The sequence below is a fragment of the Electrona antarctica genome, assembly GCF_951216825.1.
Source record: "Electrona antarctica genome assembly, chromosome: 10".
NCBI classification, from domain to species: Eukaryota; Metazoa; Chordata; class Actinopteri; order Myctophiformes; family Myctophidae; genus Electrona; species Electrona antarctica.
The window spans coordinates 27005552-27016599 of NC_136791.1; the positions used below are offsets into that span (position 1 = coordinate 27005552).

The 11048-nt window shown below is 45.8% G+C and overlaps 1 protein-coding gene across 1 annotated transcript in view; it reads left to right on the plus strand.

Annotated features, from left to right (window-relative positions):
* The window catches only part of hpse2 (heparanase 2), a 132830-nt gene that overhangs the window by 110920 nt on the left and 10862 nt on the right, over positions 1-11048 (plus strand). The window contains exon 10 of the mRNA XM_079511566.1: positions 9250-9395. Coding sequence (XP_079367692.1) covers positions 9250-9395 — 146 coding nt within the window. The remainder of the gene's footprint in view (positions 1-9249; positions 9396-11048) is intronic.

Consider the following 11048-nt stretch of genomic DNA (forward strand, 5'->3'; position numbering starts at 1 on the left):
AATCAACTGTAGATTCCACTAAAACAGGTGACTAAAATGTTACTAAAACTAAATGAAAACTATTCAAGAGACTCTGACTAAAACTAAAATCAAATTTTTCTGTTAAAATCAAGACTGCATGCTGTGAGGCTATTTGTTGAAGATTCTGTCACGCGAGGAAGCGCCTTGAACCCGCGGGTCAAGAGCTGTGCATGTTTGAAGGAAATCATGACAAGCCGAGTGTCTGGTTCTCTCTGACTGACGGGAGCCTTGATTATTTGGATTTTCCTTACTAACAACAGCGATCAGGTGGAAGAAGTATACTCACACGTTTTACTTATAAGTAAAAGTAGCAATACCACAATATGCAAATACTGATGTATTCAAAATGTACTTGAGGAAAAAGGCATCAAAGTGTGCTTAAACCATTCAGAACCTTTTGGTGTTTTAAGCATTGTTATACTTTAGCTATTGAAAAATAGCAGAACTACAAGCTCATAGCGCGGCACAGAGTTAAAAAAAAAGTGTAAAAACAGTCATTACGAGCGTACGACGGCATCAAGGCCCGCCAAAACATCGACTAAATCAACTGTAGACTATGATATTTAGTCGACAAAAACTAGACTAACACTTAAGACATTCCAGGTGACTAAAATGTGACTAAAAGTAAGAGACTATGACTAAAACTAAAATAGAAATTTGCTGCCAAAAACAACAGTTATATATTATTATATTTATAATATTATTATATTATTCGGACAAAATTTAAATGTTGTCATAAATGTCCACCACAGGCCGGGATGGCAATGACCCCTGAGAGTGAGCGTCGGTCTTCGTTAGTCGTACCATTATTCCAAAAAGGCTTCTTCTTGTTTGCGTTCCTAGAAATTATATTTTGGGGACACGGTGGCGCAGTCTGCATGCAGCGCTGTCGCCTCACTGCTAGAAGGTCCTGGGTTCGATTCCCGCTGGGGAGCCTGTGGGTGCTGTGGGCGTGTTCTCTCTTCCGCATCATCAGTGCGCATACCCTATAGGTGGGGTTGGCGAAAGGGCCTTTCTGTGTGGAGTTTGCATGTTTTCCCCCGTGTCTCCTAGGGTAGGTACCCCCACATGTTTTCCCCCGTGTCCCCTAGGGTAGGTACCCTCACATGTTCTCCCCCATGTCCCATAGGGTAGGTACCCTCACATGTTCTCCCCCGTGTCCCTCACACAGAGAGAGAGAGAGAGAGAGAGAGAGAGAGAGAGAGAGAGAGAGTGCGAGAGTGCGAGAGAGAGCGCGAGAGTTAGTGATGAAACGCTACCACCTGCCATGCTCGTAAAAATGATTTATCAAACACAGGCCAGTGGATGTCTAAAAATGGAGAATGTCTTATTTAAGCCAGAGCAGGGCTGGGTGGTTTGCATTAAGGGGACCTAAATCATTGCTCTCACAATGCAGGATAATGAGCTTGGAAGAAATATGTATCTCCCACACCTACTGTTACTGGACTTTATTTCAGTCCTATTTTTGGCTATCGCCGCAATATGGCTGGCCGTCTGGAGGCCGCGCGGGCCTATGCCTGCTGAGAGTATTCAGTGCAGGGCCAACCTGTCTTCAGCCCAGGAGATTTATCTAGGAGTGATTTTTATATTTTGTATCATCATTGTGATGTCAGAACAGGACAGCTCCATATATGGATATCTAGGGGTGATCTGGATTTGGGCCCTGTGTCCGGAACCCGGGCAGAGGCTTTTGTGCTGGTTCTGGACAACCGGCGATCCGACGGACTCGACACCGGGCACTGCCCTCCCTGTGGTGGTGTGGAACGCATAATGTGTGAAATTGAAGTCTGTGGGGCAAACGGTTCTCGAGTTACATGGATTACAGACACACAGAGACTTGGTGCATTTATTGGTGCATTGATAAGATATATATATCTAGTAGGTAGAGTATGTTAATGTAAATTAGTACATATTTGCAGTGGTTGGAGGTGTAAGTAAGCAAGTGGGGGCTGGGGGTGACGAACCCCTACTGTACTGTACTGTACTGTACTGTACTGTACTGTACTGTACTGTACTGTACTGTACTGTACTGTACTGTACTGTACTGTACTGTAGGCACCGCTCAAAAATGTGAATACTTTTTCTACCACTGGAAGTAGCTTACATGATACAAGATGACCTGCAGGCTGACATCTTTCCAGGCGGAGGGAGGTTTCCCTCTTGACTGCACGGTAGATGTTTGGTTTCCTGTGCGGGATGCCATGGAGGGTTCAAATCCCAGGTGTTACAGTTGCAATTACCTCTTTCCGTTGGGAGAGCCTTGTCCTCTCCCAACGGAAAGAGGTATTTGCAACTTACGAATGGTAGATTTATTATTTAAAAAAAAAGAAACAAAAAAAGAAAACGACACACCAACAACATAATATATATTTTTACAATCTAATGGCATTAGTATGTTTTTGATGATTCAATTATTCTCTTCCTGGTAATGTTTGTGATTTCCTTTTTTTGGTTCGGTTCTGCTCGGATCATACAAAGATCATCAAAATGCCTTCTCTTTCTTCTTCTTCTTCTTCTGTTTCCCCCCCTGCTCCCTTTCCCTCTCCTCTCAGTCTGCATTATTTAGTCTGGGAATGATGGGTCTCCCGCTAGGATCACAATGCTTTTAACATGGCTGGATGTCTGGAGGCTGCGCGGGCCTACCTGCTGGGAGAATTCACTGCAGGGCCAACCTGTCCTCTGCCCAGGAAATTTATGACCTGGCCCCATTCCTCGAATCACTCCCCATTGGTAAACTGTGGACCCCGGTCGAACCCCTGCCTGACCCACTCGACGTCCTCCCGACCCTCCGCCCCACCTCGCCTCCCTGCTATGCTTTCATCCCCCCCTGGCCCTTCTTCGACATCACCCGTCCATCTCTTCAATCGCTCTCTTTCACTCGCTGTCTGTCTTTCACATCTCTCCCCTGGATGTAAAGCTCGGAGCTATACAGTTGTCTCTTCATGAGTTGTCTGTTTTCATGATGTGAGGGAGAGACCTGCATGCCACTATGGACTGAGTGGTCCAAGGATGTTGTGCTTTTGTGGCAGGAAGGAGGAACTTATATAGCCAGCATCTTTCTGGTTTCCTCAATGGGATTTTCTTGCTGACCGGCACTGTGCGTCCCTCCAAAGGTTGCAGCTTATCCGTGGCCCCAATCCATTACTCAAGGTGTTTGTACACTGGTGCGTTTGTTTTCTTTTTTCGGGCCGAATATCGGAGCGAATTTCAGATAAGTTTATGTCAATCACGTTTGCACATGCACTGCCGCCGAATATTTCGTCCGTATAAAGTTTTTTCGGACTGGGGTTGATTTTATCCATTTTCCGCAGCTGTCTAGTGGGGTGTTGGTGACAGGCTGAGTAGTAGGCTAGTGATAGCCTACTACTTTCGGATCCGCAAAACGCAGTGAAAAAATGCACCAGCGTGCAACCATCTTCACACTCGTCTCTTGCTATACCCATTTAGAGTTCCACGCCTTGACAAGAGTTATGACCACAAGTGTGCAGTACTTGGAGTTAAAGCTGCAGTCGGATATCCTACCCATGGGGATTCAAACTTGGGCCTCCCCACATGGGAGACTACATTTCTACCTCAAGGTGGAATCTTTGCTTGGCCAGGGGCGATATTGCACTCATGAGCTTCGTGCAGTATGGTCTAAATGCCTCAATGCAAGAGTAGAGAGACCTCTGCAGAGCTAGTTACTGTATATCGTATTAACATACAGCACTCTTACCATACAGATTGGTTAAAATAACCTTTTATTCCATCAAATAAGTTACGGATTGCAGCTTTAATTAAACAGTGCATTTTACTTGTGTTGGACGTGTGTTTTTTAATGACTGTTTTCTCGTTATACCTCGTTGTGGGCAACCTAATTAGAACATACTGAACATTGTTAACCTCTTGTCTAATACTGTTAAATTGAAACCATTGGATTCTATACTGGTAAACCTCCCCCTGGATAAAGTTTAATGATTCTATACTGGTAAACCTCCCCCTGGATAAAGTTTAATGGTGTAAGCTCATACTTTGATCTTTGAAATCTCAGGAATTAACAAGGTCTGAAGCGGGCAGACTGAGACTCTCGTTTACTCTAATTAGCCAGACACTCCTAAAGGTTAATTGTTTGGGTCCTTAATGATTCTCCATAATTGTTTTTTTTTGTGCAACGGTTTGCTTGAGGTTTGATAAATCTCTGGTGCGTTTCATGAAATTCATGTTAGTTTCTATGTGACCAAATGATGTACTGTTCCGCATGTTTCTACACCATACTGTCCATGCCTTTTCAGTATTACCCGTATTGCTTCCAAGATCATCGGACTCCCTACTACACCCACACTTTCTGATATGAACAATAAGGCCATTACACGGTTAGCACTTTCAATATCAAATGACACTGATCATCCTCTGTATCGCTTTTTTAACCTCATGCCATCTGGACAAAGATACAGAACCTTGCCGTGGGAAAAAGGTCCGTTTTAGTAGGAGTTTTGTCCCCTCAGCCATCGCGGCATTAAACAAACTGCCCCGCCGATAGGATGGGGGACCATGTTTTTGTATTGTCTTGGTGTTATGTGCTCTGTGTTGTTTGTGATGTGGGTGTTTGAACAGACTGTGAAGACAAATATCCTTCGGGACAATAAAGATTATTATTATTATTAATTGTCCCTATCTCCCTACCTGAGTGTTTGTCTTAGAATTAGGGCAGAGTTCCCCTTGAGGGGGCATCACACAGGGTGGCTTTGTCCATTTTGGAGTATAGTCCGAAATGTTAAACATGTTGCCTAAAATCATAATGCATTTTCCTGGGCCATTTCTAAATAAGTCCTTGCTTTTCATCTCTAGCTCCGTGTTCTCAATGCCATATCAGTCCAACTCATCGTGCAGTATTCGTTACTCTTATTCGTTGTACCTTTAACGTGGCGGCTCACTCCCACATGTAACAGTTGTGAAATACAGTAATAACAAAGTGGTTAAACATGTCTTGCGTGCATACTTGTTAAACGTGCGTGCGTGCGTGCGTGCGTGCGTGCGTGCGTGCGTGCGTGGGGGTTTCTCATCTTTTGTCAGATGTAAGAAAGGACGCTTCTGCTGCTTCCATAGTGTGTTTCCACGTGTTCGCAGCAGGGGGGGGGGGGGGGGGGCAGACAGCGAGAGACATTCCATGCCAGACAACCAGAAGAACATCTCCGTTGCTCTCTGAGAAGAGTGGTTGAATCTCCAGACCAAAGACCATCAGGATTTAAGACATCAGCTGATATCTCACTGTATAATTCACTTTAGTGCCGCACAAATTGCAATTAAGGCCAGACCGTGTTCTCACCCCGTTCGCAGACAGTTTTTTACCACTTAAGCCCCACTTCATCGTACAATGAATAGTGAAAACAGCTGATATATACAAGATCTGTATCGACTACTTGTGACAATATGTTGATAATTGCCCACAATGGGGACGCCAGGGTGAAAGCGGTTAAAAATGTGTTGACGCGGGCGGTTCTTTGAATTCCGAACACTCCGTTCAAGTTTTGAAATTTTAACACAAAAAAGAAGTGAGCCTCAAACGATCTTCCGCTAACTGAAGATAGCATCGCACTTTATTCCATCTTGTACAAATGAAACTCGCCTCCCTAACCCGAGTCAGAACTGTTCTTTTGTTCCGTTCACCATAAATACTAATCCTATAGAGCACAGTTTTCTGGCCATACATTCATCCCTGCGTCCCCTCTTTGCCTGTGGTGGCCCAACGCTATACAGTTCTATAGTGTGCTCTGCGCTCCTCGATGCCTGAGCAGCAAATTAAGTTAAAGTCTGCATGGGGAGAAAAAAAAAAAAAAAGCCCTTAAATGTTGCCATATGCAGGATTGCATGGGAACTTCCTGAGGACCACATGTTGTTCTCCGAGCCTTTTGGAGAGGTGTTGAGACTGTGCCTGTCTGCAGTGAGAGGCACACCGTGCATGGCCACCGGACCCCCGTCCGGCTCCGCAACGGATATACTGTACACCCCAAAACAGCAACTCATGACGTAGCATAATATTTTCATGAAAAATGTCATATTCAAGGTCTGTCAATTCGTAACGGGTCAGCTGTCGGTCGGATATCGTGTGGCACGGTACAAACATGGCACGACTTGACCCTGATTTAGTCCAGCGCCCCGTGCCTGGAAGGCGTAAAAACAGCAGATCGACAAGCTCACGGTGCTGTCGCTTTCTGACATTTTGTGTAGCTCGTTGATCGGCCGCTTTCGGTACTGTCTGAACAACATGGTGGGTGTGAGCTTTGCTTAAAGATAGAGTGCTGTGATTTTTGTACTTTTTCTAATTTTTCATGTGTTTAAGAGGTGACAATACTTCATTAGACCCCTTGGTGTGGTTGTATTTAGGGTTTCTTCCTGGAGGCTGAAACCTTGACAGTCAAACGTGCCAATGAAAAAAACTGTAATATAGTGACATCATCACACTATCAGCCCCTCCCCTAACCCCTCCCCCTTTATCATACAACAACAGCTGTGGGTGCGACTTCAGTTCAGGTGGATCACCACCCATCACCACCCACCAGGCAAACCAGGCATACTTAATGAACTGCCCACATAAAAACGTAATTTTAACAATACTGTACACTTTTTTGAAATACCTGATGATCATGTTTTAGGGTGGAAGAAAATCATGGCACTCCATCTTTAATGACCCTGTAAACGGGTGCTTTGTTCGTGTTGTTGTGGAGTTCACTTCATGCAGCATGCGACGCTTCAGAGAGTATGCAGGCGGCAATGCTGCAACGTGGCTGTGTTGCCGCGTCTGCACATTCTTAATTCCCAGGGATTGTGTGATACTTTATCTGTCTGCTAAATCGTCAAGTCCATCCCATGGTTGAATAAACAAAAAAATTAGCTTTTAGCAATATTGTCCCTCGGTGGACACGGCTATTACCATATTAGCATGTCTCTTTCAATAAAAGTCTTCTCAATGGATTGGCGCTTGTGTTTAGAGGCGCACAGTAGTAGGCAAAAGAATATCTCCCAGCGGTGACACTGTCTGGTGATCTTAAACTCGTCTCCCGCATTCTGTTTTTGTCTTTTTGTGTCAGAGAGACTTGACTCTTTGCAGGGTTTAGAGATAGAGATGATATAGAATTGGACATTTTTCAACCCACTGTGTAGCCTCGAGTTGGTACCCAGGCTTTTATTTTTGTTCGCATTCGGCTTAAAAACCCACTGTGCAGAAACAGGCAAAGTTTGGGTTTGTATGCGTGTGTGTGTGCTCGATTTTTTCGAATACATAAATGTATTCGAGGGGTTAATGTGCTGCATTACTATGTGGGTGTATACAGTGTTTGCAAGACTCACATGTCATTCGCTGATGTGGCAGTCAGCTGATCAATCGGGCGGGGTATTTAAGCTCACCTATAGACTGCATGCTCTTCCTGCCTTCCTTCTGCATGTGGTTCCTGGTTGTTGTTATGCACGGTTTGCTCCCACCACCACCCCAGCACCACCGGTGGGCTCTGCTATTTCCGTTCCCCATGGGGGGTTGTTATTGTATATCTATCTCCCTGCTCTTTATGTTTAATGATGGTGTTTAATTGTGCCGAGCAGGGAGAAAATTGCAGCAGACCCGAATGCCAAGATAATATATTTTATGCACACTACAGTAATTCAACAGCAGTAACATTTGAGTTATCTCTCAGTCAGTTGATTCTTCACATCCATAATGAATGAAACAGCCTGGATGATTTGCTTATTTTTCAATCACAGTTCTTATATTAGGCGATCTCAAATCCCCCTTGGGGATTACAATGCAAATAAAAAGCACATGGACCCGTAGACTTAGCGCCCTCTACCGATATTGACGTCAGACTTCGGTGCTCTATTTGACTTACAGTTTCATAAGGGTTAATGTTCTAGGCAGCCTAACGGGGGCACTCACTATGTGAAGCAGGAATTAGCAGCAGTTCTTTCCTTCTAACATTTCCGTCGTCATTTTGTGACCGGGCTTTCATTTTGCCTGGCCTCTATTATATACTGCACTGTCACTGGTGGAACAAGTACTCAAATGTTTTACTTAAAGGGCCACTTCGCCCCTTCTGCAACCAGATCTTATTTTAATGATGTTTGTTCCTGAGGTTTTTATGTGGGTAATGTGTTTTTAGATATTTCAGTATTTCAAAGTGTCCATGGGCTCCATGATGTCATGGACACTGGGCTCACTTACTTCCTGGACTACATGTTGTCTCAGTAAGACAGCCCTCCCACTATCCACAAGGAGGAACAGTGGACCAAAGCATTATGGGAATTGTAGTCCAGGAAGGAAGTGAGCCCTGTGTCCATGACATCATGGAGTCCATGGACACTTTGAAATACTGAAATATCTAAAAACACAAATGAACCACATAAAAACCGCAGGAAAGTGTTTAGTGACTCCCAAACATCATTAAAATAAGATCTGGTTGCAAAAAGGGTGAAGTGGCCCTTTAAGTAAAAGTATAAATACTGAAATGTAGATGTACTGCCTTACAAGTAGAAGTCCCGTTACAAGTCAAAGTACAAAAGTACTCATATTGCAGAATATTGCAGTAGAATATTTGTGTCCCTTAGCTACATCTTTTTTGTTTGCCCTGTGTTTCTAACGGCACTGCCTTTGGCAATTAACTCTGCAGGATTACTGAAGGTCTGTCTGTCTGTTAGGGTTAGGGTATACGGCCGTATATGGGTATAAAGGGTTAAAGTTATAGGCATGTATCGGTTAAGGTTAAGGTTAGAGTAAGAGTTAGATTGGTTATGTTTTGGGTAAAGGGATATTATGTGTGAGTGAATGTAAGTCAATGCAATGTCCCCAAAAGTATATGAAACTAACGTGTGTGTGTGTGTGTGTGTGTGTGTGTGTGTGTGTGTGTGTGTGTGTGTGTGTGTGTGTGTGTGTGTGTGTGTGTGTGTGTGTGTGTGTGTGTGTGTGTGTGTGTGTGTGTGCGTGCGTGCGTGCGTGCGTGCGTGCGTGCGTGCGTGCGTGCGTGCGTGCGTGCGTGCGTGCGTGCGTGCGTGCGTGCGTGCGTGCGTGCGTGCGTGCGTGCGTGCGTGCGTGCGTGCGCGCGCGCGCGCGCGCGCGCGCGCGCGCGCGCGTGCGTGTGTGTGTGTGTGTGTGTGTGTGTGCGCGTGCGTGTGTGCATGCGTGCGTGATGTGTGCGCCTGCATGCACAATCTACGCGTGTGCCTGTGTGTGTGTGTGTGTGTGCGTGCGTCTTGATGTTACAGGATTACTGGCTGTCGCTGGTCTTCAAGCGCTTGGTGGGTCCCAGGGTGTTGGCGGTGCGGGTGGCTGGACTGCAGAGGAAACCGCGGCCGGGGAGGGTCATTCGGGACAAGCTACGGATCTACGCCCACTGCACTAGCTTCTCCAAGTAAGCATTGCCAATCTGAACGCCACAGGCTCCCTCCCTGAGCCCAGAACTAGACGTGCGGTACATGTACTATGATGTAGTGCTCTCTAAACTAAATCAAATTCCACCCCGTACTCTTATGTATACCCCATACATACACAAGATGTAACAATAAAGAAACCTTGAACCTTGAGTGGTGCAAGGCCGTGGAACATGGCCCAGACGATTTGACAGAACCCAGACCAACTGTGGCCTCTTGGTTTTTTTCCCCCGGCTCCGCTTCATGTTTTCGTTTTTTGTACTTCTTCTGCGGCATGTCTTTTTCCAGTCACCTGAGGTTTTAGTGTATATGTATGTATGGTGTGTCCGAACAGAATCTCCCCAGTCGTCCCATTCAGCTTTCCCATAAATAACCAGACCATACAGGACAGACACCCCTTCACTCACAGCCCATAGCGCCTATAAAACTTATACAGGTATCACTTATCAGGTGTGTGGGGGCCGCCTCCCCTCTCTCGCCGTCAAAGAGCCGCTGAAAGGTGCATCGGGACTTTATTTCTCTTCCCATCTCGGATCGGCTGGATGGGGGTTATCTCGGCCGGGGGGGAGATGAAGGGTGACAACGTGGTCTTGTCTGTTCAAGGTTATCATTTAACCCAGGCTGGCTGGAGTTGTCAGCGCAGGGCTAGGCTTACGGACCGCGCAGTCCCAGACAGAGCTCAGTTACAGGCCGAGGCATTTCATGGCAAGTGGAGGGGGATCCCGCCGATGGGTGACAGTTACGTAAACCCAGGAACCCCCCTGCGATCCAGGCCCCCGATGACACGCACGCAAATCGTTGAAATAGTGCTATAGACACCTGACTGCAGGGCAGGAGCATGAAGGTATATGGAGCCTCCTCTCAACCTACCCCCTCCCCCCTCCCCACATACCAATCAACCCCACACATGTGATAAGATGGCGAGGCACTTAACCAATCAGTTCTGAAATCCCGAGCCATTATGGTTGTCATCAGTTCTGCCACATACAGGTTTTTATATGGCCACAGTGGACCGCTGTGCTCTTTGAAGTTTGATCGTAATAGATAGCGTTCAGCCACTGAGCAGCTCCAAAGCCCTTTTGCAAAAGAGGTGATATATGAACTATATATACCCCATGGCCGTGCACCCTGTTTAGTGGTTCTTGCGTGGTATACTTTTTTTTTTCACTCTCCGCCGCCGATGTTCTGACATCAAACAAGCGTTGTGACATGTTTATGTTCTTGGCTTTGAACGGCCCAGAACCTCATCATCTGAGACAGGGGCCTAAGAGGGTCCTTATCTTCTTCCCACATCTCACCGCATCTGATACGTCTTCTCCGAGACGCGGTCCCGTCATTCTCCGAGCGGAGCTTATAGCGGAGTCGCGCGCCACGCTTTTCATCAACAACATACATTCCTTTTTTTTCTGTCTGCAACGGTCTCGCAGGTTTAACCCATTTTGGGCGGGAACCCCTTTTGGTGTTTTCGTGTATAATGTTTAGCTATTGAAAAATAGCAGATCTACAAGCTCGTAGCGCGGCACCGAGTGCCGCGCTACGAGCTTGTAGGTCTGCTATTTTTTGAAAAATTGTGAAAATGTAGTGCAAAGCTTTGAATATTATATTCTTTCAGAGCCAACGTTTTGAACTCAAAT